Source organism: Sinocyclocheilus anshuiensis, unplaced genomic scaffold, assembly GCF_001515605.1.
Source record: "Sinocyclocheilus anshuiensis isolate Anshui unplaced genomic scaffold, SAMN03320099.WGS_v1.1 scaffold272, whole genome shotgun sequence".
Classification (NCBI taxonomy): domain Eukaryota; kingdom Metazoa; phylum Chordata; class Actinopteri; order Cypriniformes; family Cyprinidae; genus Sinocyclocheilus; species Sinocyclocheilus anshuiensis.
In genome coordinates, this window is record NW_015554117.1 from 1,473,053 (window position 1) to 1,495,501 (window position 22,449).

At 34.4% G+C, this 22,449-nt stretch overlaps 2 protein-coding genes across 5 annotated transcripts in view; both read left to right on the plus strand.

Annotated features, from left to right (window-relative positions):
- LOC107669927 (calpain-9) overlaps positions 1-6,979 on the plus strand; it is a 15,871-nt gene extending 8,892 nt beyond the window's left edge. The window contains exons 11-20 of the mRNA XM_016462360.1: positions 401-618; positions 2,757-2,799; positions 2,902-2,976; positions 3,112-3,172; positions 3,410-3,474; positions 4,578-4,646; positions 5,172-5,250; positions 5,500-5,616; positions 6,437-6,495; positions 6,687-6,979. Coding sequence (XP_016317846.1) covers positions 401-618; positions 2,757-2,799; positions 2,902-2,976; positions 3,112-3,172; positions 3,410-3,474; positions 4,578-4,646; positions 5,172-5,250; positions 5,500-5,616; positions 6,437-6,495; positions 6,687-6,713 — 813 coding nt within the window. The 3' untranslated portion in view covers positions 6,714-6,979. The remainder of the gene's footprint in view (positions 1-400; positions 619-2,756; positions 2,800-2,901; positions 2,977-3,111; positions 3,173-3,409; positions 3,475-4,577; positions 4,647-5,171; positions 5,251-5,499; positions 5,617-6,436; positions 6,496-6,686) is intronic.
- Positions 6,980-9,062: 2,083 nt separating this feature from the next.
- The window catches only part of actn4 (actinin, alpha 4), a 44,342-nt gene continuing 30,955 nt past the window's right edge, over positions 9,063-22,449 (plus strand). For 2 of the 4 annotated variants that reach the window (XM_016462339.1, XM_016462338.1), the window contains exon 1: positions 9,063-9,396. In XM_016462339.1, coding sequence (XP_016317825.1) covers positions 9,265-9,396 — 132 coding nt within the window. In that variant the 5' untranslated portion in view covers positions 9,063-9,264. The remainder of the gene's footprint in view (positions 9,397-22,449) is intronic. The other 2 variants (XM_016462335.1, XM_016462336.1) reach the window with 2 other exon arrangements.

The window sequence follows — 22,449 nt, forward strand, 5'->3', positions numbered from 1 at the left end:
ATAATATGTAATTTTTTATATTACATTTTATTTCAGTTAACGAAGTAACAAAAAAAATGTAATGGTTTTCATTTTAGTTAAATATAATTACCCTGCTTTGAAGGAAGAACTAGTCTCTTTATTATATATTATTTATTGTTTATTATTATTGTACTGCTTAAAAAAAAAAAACTACTTACTGCATTATATAATATATTATATTTTATATGTTTGTAATGCTTACAGGAAGCAATATAATATATAATATTGTACTATATAATAAAACGCATGACATTTTTTCTTATACATTACATATTATATAAAAAGAAAAGAAAAAGAGAATAAAAAGAAAATCGAGAGTTTCTGAGTATATTAGTCTTGTGACTGTGTGTCTCTGTCTGATGTTTGTGTGTGTGATCAGGCCCGATCCGAGCGTGATTTCCTCTCCTCTCGGGACGTGTCTCAGTTGAGCCTGGTTCTCAGCACCACTAAAGACCTTGGTTATGTCTCGCGGCGAGAGCTGGTGTTTCGCGGTCGCCTGGCACCCGGTCATTACATCATCATTCCCAGCACTTCAGAGGCCAATCAGGTGGGAGAATTCCTCCTGAGAGTCCTGACCGAGAAAGGAAACAAAACCATGTAAGTGATGCTCACCCACATGCAAGAAAATCACAAATGAGATCTGTTTAAAATCTCATTTGACAGCAATGGGATTACATCTAGAGCAAATCTTGGGTGTTTATTCTGAGAAACAGATCCAGAAACCTAATGCGCACAAGTAATATTGTCTCAGACTTTGCTTAGATTTGCAAAGATGGAAAGGCTGCAATCAAATATCTGAAAACTGGATATGAAACTCTTTCTGCCAAGAGCAAATGATCTGAGCTGCAGTTATTTTAGTATTATTTATAAACTACTAAAGTATTGTAGTATTAAAATGAATATTTGTTCATTTTAATTAACAATACTATGTTTTTCTCTTTTAATTTTAATTTAATTCATCTTAAAATTATTATTATTCAACATTAATATTTTGAATTGGCTTTTATTTTTGTATTTTCGATTTTTTTCGAATATACTTTTATCTTTTGTATTAGTTTTTTTTCTTAATATTACTATTTTTTTTTTCCAACTTAAACCTATTATATTTCAGTTAGTTGCCAATGCAGCATTTCAGATTTTTGCTTTTAAAAAGTTTAAGTTTTTGTTTTTTAGTCTAGTGTTTAAATGTTATTTTATTTCAGCACTGCTGTGCTGCTATCCACATTAATGTTTCACCATACACTCTTTCTGTTCAACAACTACTGACTTATTTGTGTCTGTTTTCATTTCCCATAATGAGATTTTGGAGAAATATGTGAGACAAAGTAAAAAACTGAGAACTCCAAAAATTCTCTTTATTTTGGAGGTAAAATCCCAGCTAACATGGAACGTTCCCAGAACATTCTGTCTCCGCTCTGATCTCATTTTTGTTTTCGCAAGTTTGCGTAGTTCTACACACTTGCTAATCTTCCTAACAAGACATAAAGAAAGCATACACGATGTAAGGGAAGTATTTGCTCGGTTTTTATTTCATTCACAGTTTGAAGAAAAGTGTAAGAGGACCAAACCGTCCACGTATACTGTTTCAGGAATGACAAACACGAGTGTAAATAATGATGTGCCAAATTGAGCCGCGATTGATGGTGATAACTGACAAGCCGATGTCAAAACAGAGCTGTGCTTTAAGTGATGCAGAGTCAATTCAGAGTAACAAAACTACAGCAGCAACAAGTCTGTGTTGCCTTTAGCAGCTTCTACAGGTAAAGATAACTTACAGCTCTCCTTTTGATGTGTCCTTTTTTAGGCAATGTTTGAAAAATGCAGTTTTTAAATTAAATCTAAAAAAGCGCCAAAATATTTAATGCACTATTTAATTATCACACCATTAATAATTAACTTAATTTGTAGTTAACTAGTTAAGTATTTAAATAATTAACCCTACTAGGCTGTTTTTTATATTTTTTAAATGACATGAGACTTTGTGACTTCCTGCACTTGCTGTACTTCATAGTCATTTTATAATAAATCCAAAATTAAGACGTGAGAAAACCTAGGGAGTGGAAATGGCAACTGAGCTCATGTGTGATCCTCTGCTGCCATCTACTGGATATAATGGTAATTTCATGTCATTTTCATTTAAAGTGTTTGTGTTTGTTTTCCACCAGGAGACGATTTTTTTCCTCTCTCTTTCATGATTGAAAGTGAACATTTAAAGTGAAGTTAGAAAATATTAATAAAGGCTTTAAATTATTATAATTGTTTAAAAAATGTAAGGTTTTATTTTGTTGGGGGGGAGGGGTGATGTGCTTGTCTTTGTCACCTTTTTCACCCATGATGAGTTTGCATCCCTGAACCTTAATAGAACATTTGTTTAAAGTGAATTGGTGTTTAATAATGCTCTCAAAATGTTATCACAAAAACATTTGTACATCGCTTAAATGTAACTACTTGTTTTGGAATGTTCAGAGAACATTCAAAAGTAACATTCTCATAATGTTTAAAAATATAAAATAGAATGTTTCCCCTACGTTTGCAGAATGTTTTAAAAACATTTTAAAAACCTGGACTATTTGAATGTTCAGGGCACATTCAAAAATAACGTTTTCATAACTTGATGGGAACATTAGCAAAACGTTCTTAGAACATGGGATGAATCTAAAGACTTGTTTTCTTTGTTTTAACATAATAAATCACTATATATTTCAAAATATATATATATGTTCGTGTGTTTGCAGAGCTGTTGAGGCACGAGGAGTAGACTCGAGCTCAGTTACTCCGGTAATATGGAGAAGTTGATCTAGTTTCACTGCTTAGATAATTTATTATCACTGGGTCCATTTAATTGTTGGTTTTTAATTGTTTCTGTGTGTGTGTGTGTAGCCAATGTCTCCACGTCTCGCAGGTCTGCCGTCTGCGAATGAAGCGAGAGATCTCTTTGTGAAACACTGTGTGAAGGTAAACACGTTACTTGCATGCTGAGCTGCCAATACAGTGCTATTGAGTTTGTGCATGCATTTTTATATCTAATATGTAGCTCTAATGTAATATGCGTGTGAATGTTCATAGTGTTTGTATACGTGCTGTCTATAGGGGCCTTATTGTAGTCCATTGGATCTCTATAACCTGCTGACCGAAGCCATTGCAAAAGGAGGTGAGAACGTGTTTATTCACAAGCTGTTTTTCATCTGTTCACTTTTTTTTTTTCTACATTTGCCTTTCAATGCAAAATGCGGTTTGCAGGAGAAGTAGTGTTCACTGTGCCGTTATAATGCGATTCTTTTCATTAGTTCTGCTGCAGAGTTGAAAACCATACAGGAAGTAATGCGGTTACCAGTGAGGAAGTGAGTTGGATGATATTGTTTCTGTTTCTTGTTTTCTGCACGGTCAGTCTTTGCAGGTAGCGAGAAGAAGCTGAGTTTGGAGCACTGCAAGAGCTTTGTGGTGCTCATGGATGTATCCTGCATAGCTAGTGCACTTCTAACAAATACGCTGGTTAGTGTGCATGGACACAGAATAGATCAAGATAAACCGCTAAATATTGTTCAAAGATTTAATATAAATGAGTAAATCTTTAAAGGGGTCATATGACATTGCTAAAAAGAACATTATGTTGTGTATTTGGTGTAATGCAATGTGTTTATGCGGTTTAAGGTTAAAAAAACACATTATTTTCCATATACAACGAAGCACACAGCGCCTTCACGACATGGCGGCGGCGGCAACAATACTACAGCGAGAATAAAAGTTACGCCTTCTTTCTTTGCGTGAACATTTGGGTGGCATTATGCAAATCTTCCCACATCGTGATGTAGATATGTGGGGGCGTGTTCGAACGAGCCGTTTTAGGTAGGTGTGGCTGACTCTTAACTTTTATAAAGAATATCTCTTTGGATTTGAGACTTTAGTCTTTGCAACTTTACAGATCTTCTTTATGCACCAAGAGCTTGTAACACTCCAAAGAGAAAGGAAAAATTGAAATCGCATCATATGACCCCTTTAAGAATGCATGGCTTGCATGCATATTACTCTTACAAGTTCTCCTGTATGCAGTATGAATACTTTGCACAGAATGCAGATTTTCTGTTTGCATAGATGGCATAAATTCTGCTGTATAAAACTAGTGTGATAAACTCGATCCTGCATTTCTAGTGTGATGAATCTTCTAACATTATTATCAATTTTGAATGTTTACATCTCTTTCCTGATATTTTTTTAACAAAAAAAGTTTAAAATCATTACAATTTTTAAAAAGGTTTTCTTGAGCAGCAAATCAGCATATTAGAATGATTTCTGAAGGATCATGTGACACTGAAGACTGGAGTAATGATGCTGAAAATTCTTTCAGAAACATGAAAAAATTATATTATATTATATTAATCTATTTCTAAGAATAGTATGCTGTGCGTTATACGGTATATATGCTAGTATTTCATAGCGGATGTCTCATCTCAGTAGCTGCAGGTGGATGTGGGTGGGTGTGGTATTTTATGGTGCATTTCACAAGAATGTATAAGATTGGGTGGAGATTGGAATGTCACCTTAACAGCTCCAATCAGAGTCAAGGAATGGGACGACTCGACTTGACAGAGTTCCAGGCATTGTGGGAAAAACTCCGGAAGTGGACGGTGAGTATATTTCGCTGTTTGCAGTATTAATGCATGTAGGGTGTGTTTGATTACAATGAGCATGAGACTGCAGAAGGTGAAGGCAGTGTGATTTCATGTCACATGACTGATTGCATCATATGGTGTGTTCAGGCTGTCAAAAAGATCATTTACAAGCTGAATGCACATGAACGCAGCCCAATTTTTTAAAAACTTTTCTTTAAGCCCAAAGTTTCCTAGTTGTGTGCGTGTCAGTAAATTTGTTGAAATGAATGAAATTATAAAAAATATATATATATATATAAAGTAAAATGTATATTTTTATTTTGTGTGTGTATAATGATTTAATTTACAGTACCTTCATAAAATGAATAACAAAAAAGCTAAGACACACTTCAAAACACACTTCAATCAATTCGTAGAAGTAGAGTTAAAAAATCTTGTGTAATTATTGCTTCAAAGCATGTATTAATATTCATGACTACATCTTAGATCAAATTAATACTTGATTCTATGATTATTCACCCGTCTGTCTGTTTTTTATAGGGTATTTTTATGACATTTGACAAAAACAAGAACCAGGCACTGGATTATCTAGAAATCCCACCAGCTCTGACAGCAGCAGGTGAAACCTATGACACACACTTACTCTCTCTCTCACACACACACAAATGCAAGTATGAGCATGAACACACACCCTGAACATGCAAGTGCATTCACTGACACAACACTTATTGAGAATGAACTCACACACACACACACACACCCATCTGTCAGGAGAGAAACCTGTTCATTCATCTGCTGTCATTAGTCTGAATGCATTGAGAGGAATGCTGACGATTGGGTTGATCTGAGCTCGTTTGCTCTGGTCTAGGCATACGGGTGGATGAATTCATAGTGCAGCTGATAGGCCTGCGTTACACGGAGCCAGATATGACCGTCAGCTTCCCAGGATTCCTCTTCCTGCTCATGAAACTGGACTGCATGATGCGTAAGAGAGCACACAAATCAGTCAAATTAAACAGTTACTGCAAAGCGGCACAAATAGTATGTGAACACTAAACCCACACATAAAGATGCAAAAAAAAAAAAATCAATCGATTTACAATTTCACCCCGTTCTTAATGCATATGACATTTTTTTTGTTAAGTGGAACACAAAAGGAGAATTTTTGAACAATATTCTAGTCTTTTTCTGGTCTTTAAATAAAAAACAAACAAAAAACAACAGCAGGATATTCTTTAAAAATTCAAAGAAAGAAAGAAAGTCATATGGGTTTGGAGCATCACGAGGGTGAACTGCAGGATTTAAACTAAAACCATAAAACAACTTTTGTTAAAATATTTAAAAATAAACTTATTTTATTTCATCTAGTTGCCAAGGCAACATTTTCAAATTTTCATTTAGTTCAAAATAATAGAAATAAAAATAATAAAAGTTTGAATAAAATTTTTTTAAAAACCATACAGACATTTTTTTTTTTAAAGTAATAAAAATGACTAAAACACACAAAAGAATTACTAAAACTTTAATTAAAATGAACATGAAATCTGAAAATATGCAAACAAAACCTGTACAATTTAAAAGTATACTGTAGAAAACGGATGTTTTGTAAATAAAACAGATTATTGGAATAAATCTGTTTCAGTCTTTCTACTCTAAAATTTCTAACTGAAAATTGTTTCTTCACAACGTTTTTGAGTTTATGAATGGCATTGCATAAGAAGAAAATGTATATATATTTATTATAATTATAATACTAATATATATATAATTAAAAATGATAATGAAGTGGTTGTTTTTGTGTTCAGGCAAGTTTCAGTCATTTGATATGACGGGGATGGGAGTGATTTCAGTAAACAGCAGACAGGTAAAAACATGAAACACATGAGAGCATTGAGTCACACACACACACACACACTCAATATTTCTTCCTCTGAACCTCTTTGATGTTTAACCTGGCTTAACCATCTTTATGCAACATGATTGACAGTTATTATGCGAGTCAGAGCTGAATTTATTATCTTGTGAATATTTATGCATTTTCCTCTTGATTTGTAGTTCCTGCACATGACCATGTACAACTGATTCCAGACCAGCTGCAGGGAAACAACTCTACATCTGCTTTAATTATTCTCTATAAACGGACCGTTCCAGAACTGGATGCTGATTGGTCAATACAACGTTCCAGTTATGATACAGTACATGCTATATTAACAGATATGACGCAAAACACAGCTACTGTATATATCCCTGCACTGCACCTGTAGAGATCAACTATGAACCTCATTTTACTGCTTCTAGTGGACAGATGGCAGTCAATGAATTTGCTTAATAAAAATTATGTTTTTGACAAAAAATGGTGGAATATTTTTATCAGTAACCATAATAAAATAAAAATTAAATTATTCATTGTTTGATAAAAGTATTATATAATAATTGTATAACAATTTAGTATGATAAATTATAATTAAATATGATAAAATAATTATATAAATACATATTTTACATAATATATATATATATTGACAAAAATAACATTTGTAACAAATATTTGTGTAGTATTATTAGTAACACAATAAAATATTTTTATTTAATTTTATATGATTTTATTTATATACTTTTATTTTATATAAATATAATTTTATTATAAAATTATTTTATAACAATTTAGTCTTATACATTATAAATATTATAAAACAACAATATAAACAATAAATAATATACAGTATGTTCTGACATAATACATAATATACTGTATATTGTGACAAAGATAATGTTTTTAACGAAAATTGGCATGTAAGTTTTATTAGTAACATAATAAAAAATGAAATAATTGATCTTTTTATGTTGGTATTTTTATTTGATAAAAATATAATTTTATGTAATTATTTTACAACAATTTACTATTATAAATTATACATAAATATTATATAATACTGATACAAATAATATATGTTCTGACAAAAATATTTTTTTTTATGGAAATTGGTGTAATATTTTTATTAATAACCATAAAATAAAAAATTGAATTTTTTTGTAATTGTATTTTGACAATTTTTATTTTATAAATATATTATAATTTGTTATTAAATTATTTAGCTTTACAATTATAACAATTTAGTATTATAAATTATATTATAAAATAATGCTAAAAATAATAAATAATATACTTTCTGACATTTTTTTGATCTTGTTGTTTAAACTAAACCAAATGTTCCTCATTTTGGTCATATGAATACTTGCAATTTTCAAATGTGTTGTTCCTCTTGTTTCTGGAGCCATGTTCTGTTAATATTTATTACAGTGGGAACTTTTGAGAGCATGCATGACTGGGAAATATGCCAGATAATGAAATATGTGTGGACCGGATCAGTTCAGGAATCTTCCATAAGCTTCGGTTCTGTAAAATGTCCCAGCTATGATTTTTAACATGCCGCTGCTGCTGCTGCTGCTGCTTTGAATTGCAAAACATTAAATGATTCAAATAAGTGACTGATTTGTATTTGAATCTTAGATAATGGAAGAGATGATATTATAGATAAAGCTCAATATCAGTCATTGGGGGTGTGTTTGAGTTTGATACGCTTTAGTTTTCTGGATATGGGTGTTATGAACAATGTAAACGGCAGCGTATGGCTGATGCGCTCCTCTGTCTGATGTTGACCCACTTCACGTCCCCTTTGACAGACGCCATTAAATATTAATGTCAGGTTTAAGCAGCTTATAGCTGGTGGAGAACTAGACTAGTTTAACCACAATAAACTCAAGTCATAAACATTCATGTGGACTTCACCAAACAATGTGTGTTATTAAAACTGTATAGAGTTTAATTCAGATGAAGGTTAGAAAAACAACGCAACCGGCGGGTGAGTGTTTCGTGGAAAGTGTATGAATAATACATCAACTCTTTCTGTTTGTGTGAGTGTGTAAAGTTAGAAGATACAGGTTACACTGATACACTGTACAAGCCCAAAATAAACGTCAAAATACATTTTAGATAGATAGACAGATAGACAGATAGATAGATAGATAGATGGATGGATGGATGGATGGATGGATGGATGGATGGTTTTATTTTTACCGAATTATGTGTTTTCCATTCATTTTCTGGATTCCATTTGAATGGTTTCATAAAATTTTCATAATCAAAAGCATGTCTAATTAATTGATCTTATAAAGAATTAATTTATTATTATTTTATTTATGTATTTTTTTTCAAAATTGTAAAAAAAAAAACTTTTTGGGGATTAGATATTAATCATAAGACTTCTGAATCTCACTGACAAATTCACATTTATAATCTAAAAATATAACCCCCTGACGAGATTAGCCAATGGCAGAAGCCCATCCGCTTCGTGGGAAGAGCCCAGATCGGATATCTTCTGAATAAGTAAAGCCTGTATTTAAATATTCATGAGTTTTCCGGGCCTACTACCTCCTCCTCAGTGGGAGCGGCGCGTCTCCTACTCCATTTTTGTCAGACGGGTGGAGGAACGCACTCTCGGCGGGGATACTGTCAGTCCACGCAGCGGATACTTCTTACCGAGCAACAAAGGCTTCGAGAGCGATTACTGCAGGCTGTTTTTCTTTACTTTTAGTTGAGGAAGAGTCTATCCAGTGGCCTCAGGTTTCTGATATGGTAGATTATCACGCCGCCAATAATCAATCCCTGTATTCAGCGGGCGGACAGCAGATCTACATGGAGCAGGAGAACGACTGGGACCGGGACCTACTGCTGGACCCGGCCTGGGAGAAACAGCAGCGGAAGGTAAGAGCTTCTGAAAGCTCGGGTGCCGCCGCAGGGGCCTGTAACATGAGATATTTGCGCGTATAACACGTCTTATTATCGCTAGTCTGCTTTTATACGCGCTTGGAACGGCGGCACGCTTCGAATGTTACCATGTTTCGCGGGATTCGAATGTTACAGTGTTGCGCGTGTGTGCGTGAGTGATACATTGTAACGGCTGAACCTGTTTTACTAGAGCGAGTTTCATTCGCTGCTGCTGCCTTCTTTCCTCTGTTCTTTCTCAAAGCGACATTTAGACTCCTAGTTACAGCAGACATCCGGGTTTAAAATGGCAGTAGCTAGATATCACAGCACGGGAGCTTAAAATAGCTGCCGAAATGGTGTTTCTGGAGTTTATCTGCTGTCCTGGAGAGGAAAGATAAGCTAAAAAGAATTAAAAAAAGGAACGTATGGGGCGCGTTCTCGTTTTGAATGAACTCTGTGGTGTTTCTATGTAAAACCTGATTGATAGTGAGTGTTCTAGTGTTTCACACACATGAATTATAATAAGGAATATTGAGGAATGCTCTGGGGTTGAATGACGTTTTTGGGTGTGTGTCTTTTGGGGCAAAGACAAGCTTGACTGATTTGCGTTTTTGGTGTGACAGAAGGCTTTTAGAGAGAGTTTGAGAAAGGAAGGTCAAAGTTTGATTGGAAAAATAATTATTAACCCACCAGAGCCCCTTCAGCAAACACACTCACAAACAAATGAATCACATATATATATATATATATATATATATATATATATATATATGTCACAGTCACTGGCCTTCAGACCCCAGAGGTGTGACCGACCCATAAACTGCATTTATTTGAGAAAGTCAAGTGGAGAAAGAGATGGACTTAACTCTTGAGCTCTCCTCCCCCTTTCTATACTGGTAACATTTGTGAAGCCAAATATCTAGAAATCTAGAAAGCAGGGTAGCCGTCCAATACATACCATATGGATTTCAGGAACTAAGATGAATTTAAAGCAAACTGCCAGTGTCTATTACTATATATCATGTGTAAAATACTCCTACAACCTGACAGGTATCAGTGAACAGTTGTCACATCTGTGTCTTTGACAGTACTAGACTGTAAACAGTGCAAAAAAAGTCAGTAGTGGCCTACACTTTTTTTTTTTTAGCCAATCAGAAATGCCCACCGCCTTGGAGCTATCCAATTGGCTGACATATTTTTGGAGGGCGGGGCTTTAGAGAGCAGGTTTGTGGTTGGGGTCGATCTAATTAGTTGTGTTTGGTATTGCATTCTACCATTTTGCTTTTACAAGTACTGTAGTATGTATTCTATGCTCAGTATGCATAGTTAACTTGTTACTATTGCCAGAATGTGTGTGGAAAAATGTCCCACAATGCAGTTTGCTTCACATTTTGACATGACCTTCCATTTCCAGTGTCTAAAATTTCATAATGTTTTAATCTTTAATTCCAAAAGGTATTGGTTAGGTTAAGGCTTAATTGTCATAAGTGGCTTAGTTATAGTAAGGGCCAGGACCAATGCAATCTACCAAGAGCAGCACAAATTAGCAACTTAATTTGTAAACATGTCAAGCACAAAATGGGTTAATGCATGCTTTTTTGTGTGTTAAATAATGGCGCAAATACCAATAAATTGACTACCGCAAACCTTAGTAATCATGTTGCATGATTTATTTAAATACTCTCCTCCCATAAATGTTGCGTCCAAAAGTGAAACTCCTACAAATGCATAAGCAATAAGCTCAGCCACAAAAATAAGTTTCCACAGTAATTTATTACTGTGTATCTTTAGTTCCTGACAGTAGATTTTTAACGCCAAAAAAGGGTTTGTGATCATGCAAGCTGTTAGTAAATCTGGCCCGATGTGTGTAATTTCCACACCACTAGTGGCACTAAACAGAATTGCAAAAATAATTACTATTATCAAACAGGTCTGATCAACTGTTATTGAGTCTTTTCTCATTTCCGTGATTTTCAGAAGCGGATGTCATCACAGTTGGCAAATCTATAGTGGTGAACGGAAACTACAACATGTATAATATTTGATCATATTTTTTAATCTTTGAAAAAGAGGAAAAAAATATTGAGAGATTGAGACATTGTTCAGAAGAGAGAAAGATGTTACATTTGCTGTCACTCCCTCAGTCATTGTATTAGACTTAACTTGTTTTCTGTAATTGGGTGCCAAAGTAATATTACGCAAGTATAGTGTTATAAATGTACATATGTACATAATGTGTAAAAGGGTCCATTGCATTTCCGTTTGCTGCCACTAGTTGAATAGGAATTGCACACTTTGCCTATACGGACAATGAGTCTATGTGAGATCTTCACAAGTCTGCATGTCTCTGAGTCTAAAGTTTAGTGAATGTCCCTCCAATCTCAACTCGGCATTGGTCATAAAATGATGTTTCAGCTCTGGAATTTCTATTGCATGTTTGTGAGGATGAATATTACACACAGACCAAAGTTCACTTGTGATTACCAAACCAACGCATCCTTGTTAAACCCCACACTGAGTTTCATTACAGTCTGCATGCACTGTTGCCTATTTCTGCTTGACTGAAACCAGGCGTGTTGAAATATACCAAAGTGATCACCTTTTTTGTGACAGACGTGAAAATACTCCCTGACAAATGCTAAACGCCCTGTGACCGGCTAAGACTTGCCTCTCCACTCCACCCAAAATGTCTGAAATGTCATTGAAGTGTTTAATTCTCTTTTGAACAGCCTGTTTGGGAGTTGCAAAGCTGGGCGAATATGAATTGAAATAAGACGCAGTGATTTAACCGGCTTTGTTCTTGTTGTGTAGATAAGCACATATAAATCCAGTAGTGTTTAATAAGAAATATGTCTGGAAAGCAAAAACACAACCTCGTGCACTACAGGACCGATAGTTTTTTTTTCGCAAATGTTTTCTGGATTAGAAAATCATGATAACTTCATATACAAACATACGCAATCGGTAGAGGATTTTTAAAGGACGTTTTCGGTAGTCGTTTCTTGTGTCATTCCATGGCAGTTTATATCACAGGGATCTTTTCTTCAATTTATCGTGACTTTTGTATAGTTTCAAACAATTTCCAGTAGCCTTTTCTATTCCTGTATCGTCATCAAACACTTCCAGATGTTTATGATGAGCATAGCTGTCAGTTGTATATTATAAACAGATGTTTGGACTCTAAATTCTGACAGGGCTATTATAGTCAACTAAAAAGAAAACCATAAAAAACATTTTGTTACTTAAATGTTAACTAAAATAAATGACAAAACTACTTTTTTTCTTATTTTTATTTAGTTCAGATGCACTAAAATATCTAAAGACATAAAAAACTAAAATAACAAGCATGCAAAAATTACTAAAACTTAACAAAAATTTAAATAAAAAGAAAATATAAACATAAATTCAATGTAACATTTTTAAAATCTATAAAATAATTCAAACTAATAATAAAAACTATTATAATTTCTAATTGATACTAAAATAACACTGAATTCTGATTGGATGAACTGCATTCTAATCTGCCACCTAATTTAATGTTGCTTAGCAACAGTAACAGACTATAGTACTTAGTACAAGAAGTGTTTATTGTGACTGTTATTATTATTATTATTATTATAAATTGTCTTTTATTACATTGATGTTGCCATCAAAATAATAAACCACTCAAGGCTGTGTGTTTTAGTGATTTTTACCATAGTTGACGACTTAAGGGATAGTATTTAGACCCCTTACATGAAATAAATTCACTGTAACGCACAGCCTCGAGTGGATTATTGCTTTATAGCACCATTAGGGGCAACAAAATAAGAATTCCAGAGAACCAATAACATAAGCCAAATAAAAACCCTTGAGTCATGAGGCTGTTTGGTAGCAAGTTTGGCTCTGTATAAAGGTCTCTCTCTCTTTGTATTTCATCATGTCTGTTTAAATTGTTACAGGACTGAAATGAACAACAGCAAGTGTAATGGAATCACATGCTTCTCGAATGTACATCAACTAGGCTGCAGACTAAACTAGACTCGAGCTACTGATCCAGAGGTTGCGTTCCTCAATAAAACCGTGGGATTCATTCTCGAAAGTTCAACACATTGGCTCCGTTCCAAAACCTAGTGAGTTGCCGTGCTGTCTACTGGCTAGATAGGCAGTTGTCTTCTCGGGCAGCATTTTAACTGAAAGGTAACCTCATAAGTGACTAATATTGTTGTGCTCTACAAAAAGGTAACCTCATAATTATGGAGTTCTCTACAAACGTTGAAATCTTTTGTTGTGATTATATTGCACATATTTTCGTCATGCATTTCATGTGAAGTTTCTTAGGTAAGAAATCTGTTTAATAGTAGATATGTTAGATTAGGGCTGCACGATTAATCGAATGCGATTGTCATGCGCATTTTGTTAAAAAAAGCCGGTTCTGTAATCAGCAGTAAATCATCACCACGTGCTTTCAGATGGAGCAATCGCGATTTCGATTCCATTTCGATTTATCGTGCAGCCCTATGTTAGATAGATAAATGTGACTGTATCTGCAGGGTCCAAGGAAGAGACCACAACTTTAATGTGTGATTATTTGTAGTTGGTTTCACCTCTTCATATTGTGGTATCGCAGTAGCCTTGCCTCAGGGTCGTGCTGCTGTAGTGTCCGGTCAGTGACTGTGTGAGTCAGTGTGTTTAGATGGGTTTGATTGGACTCATTGATTGTGTTTAGTGAGAGTGCAGTTTTTATCTGGACTCAGTGTCCTGCTGGGCAGCCGTCCACCTGCTCTGAAGGGAATCCCAGTATGCATTGCCACAAACTTGTTGAAAAATGAATCAAGGATAGAATTTGAGTTGAGAAATGACAATTGCAATTCCAGTCAAAACAGAAATGCATCAATCTAATTGGAAATGGACCATTTGACCCAACACTGAGTGCTGCGGTGATGATGCATTTTTGTAGGCCAACCCTAATAAGTGTGCATAACTTTGGTTCCTTCAACAAAAACCCAATAGGATTTTTCCATTGGATTTTGGATTTTTGCAGGAAATAAGCTCTGTGACCGACAAAAGTTTGATTCTTACACGTTTTGTTCATGATGATCACAAATGAACACAATTTCAAGCCTAAAAACTATCGTCAGAAGTAAAAAGCTAAATCTAGGCTATATTCAAACTACACCACGGTTGCATGACTTCCAGCTTTATGCGACAATTCTTTCAGTCCTTATTTAAAAGCATTTTCTCTGAAAGTTTGACTAGTTTGCAAGAGCACAATTATAAACTGTAAAAGCAACTAGTGAGTAGATGAGTTCACCTGTTCGGTGTGATTTAATGTTTCCAACAACCTTTATCAAACGCCGTTTTCAAGACGAGCTTTAAAAAGTCACAAGTTTCGCTGATGTATTTTGTCATATAGAATAAAATGTGAACAACTTGAGCTTGTGTTTCAGGCATTTCACCAAAAACACATAGACTTCAGGATGATGGAATCCGGATGTGCTAAAACATCTAATATCAGAGTACAACGTGTGTTTTTAGCTAACGAGTTTTGTAGATTAAAGCGAGTTTGTGGTCACTGAGGTTTTTCTATGCAACTGTGTAGAAAAAAAGCTTTTTGTTATAACTACATATGCAAAGGTTGCATCAGTGAAGCTGACAGCAAAACTGCAGCAGTGTTTAGGAGTCGGTTATTTTTGTCAGAATCCAGAATTGAATGTGTGAAATGCAGAAATTGTGACTTTGTCTCAATTTTAACGGCACTTGTCAGTTCTGTGCAGTTTAACACTCACTATTTCGCTGATATTTCATTTGTATTGAGTGTGACGGTTTCTCTGTTGCGGTTTACTCTCAAGAGCATCACCGAACAGACAGTTAACTTATTTTTGTCCCTATAAGCGTTTCACACCATGTTGTTCTTCAGCTGACGAGATGTGCTGTGTTGAAGCGTGATTGAGCTTACATGTGTGAGTTTCTGTTAAATTCGGCCTGAGTGCATGTTTGCGCTCATCATTAGTTGGAATAGTACTTCATCGTTTCTGCTTGCGATGATGCATGTTGAAAACAAAAATGTGCGTAATCTAAATCCCACTGCCGTGTTGTGTTTTCCATGCACTATAACTGTGTTTCTGCTACATGGAAGAGTTAGTTTTCAAATGAGTCGATTGCATGGGAGAAGGTCTGGACTTGATGTCAGAACTAATGGACGGCAGATGCAGGTATTGAGATATGGCATTAAGTATCTTCTGATGATGGTCGGACCCAGACCTGAATGCATCTTTTCCCAGAACAGAGCTTTGACCACTAAATCACTGAATGAAAGGCTGACCGTGAGTCATGGCATGCTGGGCAAACTGAAGCGTGAACTGAAGCTGTGGTTACTGTGCACTAATCCAGTTTTGGATTGTTCTAGTGGGTGTTTGGACATGGTTCAGGTGTGTCCCAGTGAAAACAGCGAGTGGGAGTGGACTGAGATAAAGGCAGTCACACTAAGAGGCATTATGAAGTCACAGAGGGTGTTGCACCACCTGACCTACTTCAGTCCCGCCCAGCCGCAGAAACTCTACCAGAGAAATGCCTCAGCATACTTCCAGTAATACAAGTGTAAATATTTTTTTTATACATCATACTGGAGCCTTAAACATGCCAGAATCAATCAGAGCTGTCGAATTGTTGATTGTTTTCATATTTTATCACAGATGTGATGTCTAATATTGAGTGTAAACAGCAAGGATATTAAATTGACTAACAATTTCCCGGTACAGCAAATACAGGCATTTTTTTTTAAAATGTATTTATTTAATAAATATTATTTAATTTAATATTTAGCTTAATTTTGTGCTATTAACCATCATTTTCAAAGAACAGCTCTTCTTTCGGGAGCCATTTTCACAAGTTTTGTATTATCAGGAAATTTTAACATTGTGATTTCCTACTATTATTATAATTATGTGTATGATATTTGTTATTTTACTTTTTTTAAGTGAGCTGTAATTTATTTTAAATTATTATTAGGATTACTTATTTTATTTATTTATTAAAATTGTTAATTTAAAGTAGTCTTATCATATATATATATATATATATATATATATATATATATAAACATTGCAGCTTAAAATATATAATTATAATATAAAATATATAATTTTAACAATATTATTAAATAAAATATAAAAAATCTAAATTTCCTTTGTATGTTTGTTTGTTGCTGGAGAATTAAGTAAAACAAATTTTAAAAATGTGATATCCAGTCATGGAAAAGTAAAGCATTGAGAAGCAAATTGCAAGACTTTTCTTGCCGCATTAGACACGTTTGTGGACAATAACTGTAGTTTTTACCAATAATCACAAATAACTGGAAAAGTCATGAGAATTCATTTGTCAGGAAGTGTGGGAAAATAAAGTTCAGTCTACTTCCTGTTTTACATCCTGGTGATCTTTGAGATGTTCATATGTAAATGAATTATGTTGTTGCCGGTGGTCTCAGAAGGCTGTGCCAGCAATTACAGGTCTGTGATGTAAAGTCGCTGTAAACGGCTGTTGTTCAGGCTTGAGTCTGTGTTCCCGCTGGTGTCTGTTGAAGAGGATGCGTCAGGAACTGAACCCAAATCTCCTGATGCCACCCGTCCTGCCAGAAATCAGAGGCATTCTTGCTGTGTCTGTCACTCTGGGGGGGTCGTCTTGAGATGGACGTCAGTGCGTCGTAACTTCACCAACCTGCTGCGGCAATTCAGATGTCATTCTGTCAGTGTGGAGCTGTGTAATCTGTGATTAACTCTGACCTTTGATTTGTCACTTTTTATTTAATTGCCATAAAGTTTGTTGAGAGATTCTTGTTCTTTTTGTTGGTTTGATTGTTTATTTTCTCCACTACATTGTCAAAAAGAGAAGAAAAAAAAACTGAAGCCTATTTTTAGGACCATGTCATGACTGTAAAGCACATTTAACCCCAAATTCTCTTTATTTTAATGCAAAACAAATAAGTCTTTTCTTGAATGTATCTTTTCTTACATGCATTCTAGAGATGTGGCCGGAGTATATTTTCATGAGATTCACTCAGTTTTGGGTTGTTCTTGGTTTTTATACAGTATATGCATATTTAACCCATATTCTCTTTACTGTAATGCAAAACAAATAAGATGCATATATACATATATATAATGCATATATAATATCATTGTATGCATCTTTTCTTACATGCATTCTAGTATTCAGTAGCTGTTTGATCAGTAAAAATGCATGAAGTGATGCCTTAAAAATTATCATATTTTTATATTTATTCTTACACTTAGCTATTCGATTATTAAAAAAATGCTTGAAGTGAAACCTCATAAATACCCATATGAGGTTAGAAATAGTAACGGTCATAGAATAGGCTTAATTTACTTTATGCATTTTTTGGGGAGGTTGAAATACGACCTGAATGTGTTTTCATGTGATTTGCTCACTTTTGGATATAAAATGTCATATTTTGTAGGAATTTTCTGTACTTCTGCGTTCCTTGTCCTGTCCTGGTCATCTTATTTACTGCATGTTCAATCTTCTTGTGTCTTTTTTGTTGTTTGCACACAAAAGACTGACCTCTAAAAGGATTAGAGCCTGGCTTCACCTAGATTCCCATCTAAACTATGTTTTGATTCTTTGATTCCATCCTTAGTTTGGTTGTGTGATGCTGAAGGGGTGTTTAGCACTTGTGGTAAAGTCTTCATCAGACATTCCTGTTCTTGTAAATGATGTTGGGCGAGGGGTACATTTATAGTGCGGTTACCCGTCATAAAAGACACTTTCTGATGAATACACCAGCAATAAAGCCTGTTTCACGGGTGGGCTGTTGCCCTGAGGGCGTCATAATGTATTGTGATTGTGTCTCGCTAGTATCGTAAAACCAGACTTTTGACTATCGGCGTAGTTTCTGGTCCACTTTCCAGATTATTCTGGTCAAGGCCTGTCCGCTTATGACAGGAAGAGACTTGACATGTAAAACGGGCAACCAGAATTCATTTTGTTTTAATGTGAGCAGGTGAAACTGAAGAGGATGATGCTGCAGTAATAGACCACTCAGCAATAAAGCCATCAAATAAAGCCATGATGCTTTAACAGTTTGAACAGCTAACGTGTATATCGTAGGGACACGGTTCTCAAACTTATATGAAACAAGGTAATATTAGGAACCTTTAAAATTGTGGTGGTGGTTTTATATTTTTATTTCAAATGTTTTGTATTTGAATTTTGTATTAATTATTTCTATTCTTCTGTTTTTTTGTTATATTCTTTTGTTTTGAATTTTTAGTTTGTTAAAATTAATTTACTTGTTTTTGTCATTTTGTTGTTTTATTTGATTGTTTTATATATGGTGTGCGTGTGTGCGTGTGTGTGTGTATATATATATATATATATAAATATATATGTATGTGTGTGTACATATACATACCCAGTGTATGTATCTAGATTACTGAAATGGTTTAGCCCCCTCAAGTTCCTTCGCCTTATTTTGAAAGCAGATGTGCTGTTGAAATGCCCACACAACTTGAAGTGATCTCTGTAAAATCCATAAGCAATAATCTCCACCCCATTCTGTCCACTCCAGTGTAATGCAGTTATAACAACTCAAACTCAATAAAGTTTAAATTCAGATGATTAAATATGGCTAGAGAAACAGTTACATCTGAACGCTCGGGCCCAAGTGAGGTGAATCAGTCTTAGTGTTATAAAGGAGATTTATGTATATACCTAAGAAGAATGTATTCTTTGTCTATACGCTCCAGAATCAGTGTGAGGTGCTCCAGTATTTAACCTTTGTCTCCTCTGTTAAAATCATTTAATTGGTGAAAGTGAATCCAAATTTTTAAATCTCTTACATTGGAAACATCAAACACTGTGTCCTATCCAGGTGTGATAAACCGATAAAACTATCTCTTCTTTGTAAATCTTAAGTTTTTGTCTTAAACCATCCGTGACCACTTTGTGTTCTATTATATATAGCTCCACCCACAGTGAAATCTGATTGGTCTAAACTTCTGCTCCATAAACATCATTGGCTCTGCCATGAAGCAGTTTGACACACTGAAACAGGTCGCACCTGGATAGGACACGGCAAAAGAGTCCAGAACAAAAAGTTTTCTTACTCTTGTCCTGAGTTATTCCTATATTGTGTTAAAATGTATCGATATTAACACTAAAACTGTTTTGTGTAAATAGATGAACAATAACTAGCCAAATTTTAATTGTTTGTGTAAATTTGTGCCTTATTTAATATGATGTGTTAAGGGGGGGAAGGGTGGCGGCAGACTGGGAGAGGGGACATAAGGAAAGGGCAGAGAGACCGTCATTTATCTTTTTATTTTTAATATTTGTATTTTTTTTTAAGCTTGGTTGTCTGTATGTCATAACTGTTGTAGTTATATATTTCTAGATACTTTTGATATCCCCAGGCTGTGACGCTTTTGCATTTTGGAACAGCATCTACATAGTTTTCCCTCCAAAGAGACATCTATCCATCCATCCATCTATCTATCTATCTGTCATCTATCCATCTATCATCTATCTATCTAGCTATCGTTCTACCACTCTATCGTTCTATCTGTCGTTCTATCTATCATTCTATCGATTGTTCTATCTATTATTTTATCATTCTATCTATTGCCCTATCCATCACTTTGTGTCCTATCAATTGCTCTATGTATTTCTTTGTCTATCATCTATCTATCGATCGATCAATCATTCTATCTGTCATTCTTTCTATCACTCTGTCTATCCAGTCTGTTTTCTATGTATTGTTCTGTTTTATCTCTTTTTCTTGCTTTCATGTTGAACTCAGCATTAGTTTAAGAAACCTGTGTCTTCACTGACAGGTTTGTTCTGAAATGTATAAAGATGTAAAATACGTGAACTTCTAAACTGCAGCGTATCTTCAGATCTTATGTTTAATGGTGAGAGCAAGATTCATATTTATTTTAAATGTAATTTTTTTGTAAATTTATTTGTATTTTAACTGTTTTATTATTGCTGTTATATACATTTCTATAGTGATTACTTTATCTATTTGATATTAATCACTGTGAAATAATATCAAATTAAATATATATTTGTATGTGTGTATATGTATAATAAAATTTATTATGTATATAATTAAATATAAAAATATATATATTTAGTGAATAGGAATTCTAATTTCTTTTTTTTTTAAATCTATTTTTTTGTTCGGTTTGATTTTGGAATGATTTCCTTTTTAATATTTTGGAAAATATGCTGAAGACAAGAGCGCATATTGATGTGTGTGTGTGTGTGTGTGTGTGTGTGTGTGTGTATATATATATATATATGTCAGATGTGATGTTTTTGCCACCATGTGAAAAAAAAATCATGCAATAGTAATTCTATGTGCTTTAGAAAAACTTTGTCAGCTGTTTTGCTCAAATATGGCCATTTAGTTCAGGAAGTCTGCAAAAGCTTGACCTTATACTCCTGCGACGTGGCATATGGATTGGTTTGAGGCTGGATGTTGTCATGCTCCCTGCAGCCCACAGTTAAAAGCTTGAAAACCTGAAAACTTTCCCTTGTTCCTCAACGCTGGAGCAGAACAGATGTGAAACCCACATATATGGCTCGCGTTTTTGCTGCAGATGTGCATTCTTTTCCCATTGAGATCTTTAAGCAGCAGTTACAAAATAGGAGGGAAGAACTTTTTGCATGCTTTTGAGAAGCAGATCGACCCGCAGTCCCAGTTTTGACCTGCACTGAGCCGATACGCTGAAGCCCGGAGCCCCGCATGCATTCAGGGCCCGTTGCTTGTGTCTCTGTCAGGCTCTTGTTAGCAGGAGGAAGTTGTGGTTTCTGTTTTGTTTCCTTTAATGGTGTGAACTGACTATTCATCTGTGTGTGTGAGGGAACATGTGATCTACTGTCTCGTGGGAAATGTTGTTAGTAATACTATTAATGTGGAATCAATGACTCTTAATCATTGTGGGTTATTGCAGGAGTTTCTGTAGATGAAAACATCAGCGCTTTATATAACTCTGAAGTTATTTTAGGTCTCTTCAGAGGTTTCACTCTTGACTGACCTGACTAGTTTAGCTGGTCAGTTGTTCTTACTATCATCTGCTTCAGATCAGCGAGCGTGACATTCTTGCTCCTCAAAGCAGAACGGATGATTTTGCTAAATTCCAGCTGACTTTTTGTAGAGCAACACACGAGGAACAAGCATATCTGACATGAGTTTTCCTTCAGAGTCAGTAAGAGGAGGAATCATCATGTTTAAAACGAATAAAAAATGGATTAACAGGGTTTCAACAGTCTTTGATTGAAATCTTTTCAAAAGTGATGGATTTTTTTAAATGGAGTAATAAAAAGTAATAAAGGTGGAATTTACTGTAAAACGTAGAATATCATGGAGTTTGGCAAAATTATGATTAATAAATCAAAAGTAGGGCCATACCCTGCTTAAATGAAATTGCGATATGGACTAAATATAGTGTCTGCATGTAATATCACACAATTGTTTGTCCATATTTTAATTTCAAAAGTAAACCCGTTAACCAGCGTTTTGTTTGCAAATAAATTCATTTGATTACATTTTTAAAAGATTAATTAAATTGTTAACATTTTATGCATTCATTTGATCACCACCATTTTTACACAATAAATGTGTATTAAATCATAAAACACAGAATCCAGTAAAATTCAAACAGAAACAAAGAACTTGTGAGAAAAAATCATATTCACTATTATTAAATTCTTCATAAATTATTAAATGTGAATGTTTTATGAATTAAATTGATTAGACATCCTTTTTTAATTATTATAAATATATTAAACTATTAAAACAGAAACCAGAAAAATTTTAATGGAAAAACAAAATATTTGAAAATAAATAAATAAAACAGATTTTTACAAACGGGGGAATGGATTTCATAGTGCCATATGAATGCAATTTCTAAACAAAAAAAAATAAATAACAAAAAGTACAAAAAAATCTTTATGTATTTATCAAACTGTACTCCACAGAAATAGAATGCCGTCACGTGTGTGTGTGTGTGTGTGTGTGTGTGTGTGTGTGTGTGTGTGTGTGTGTGT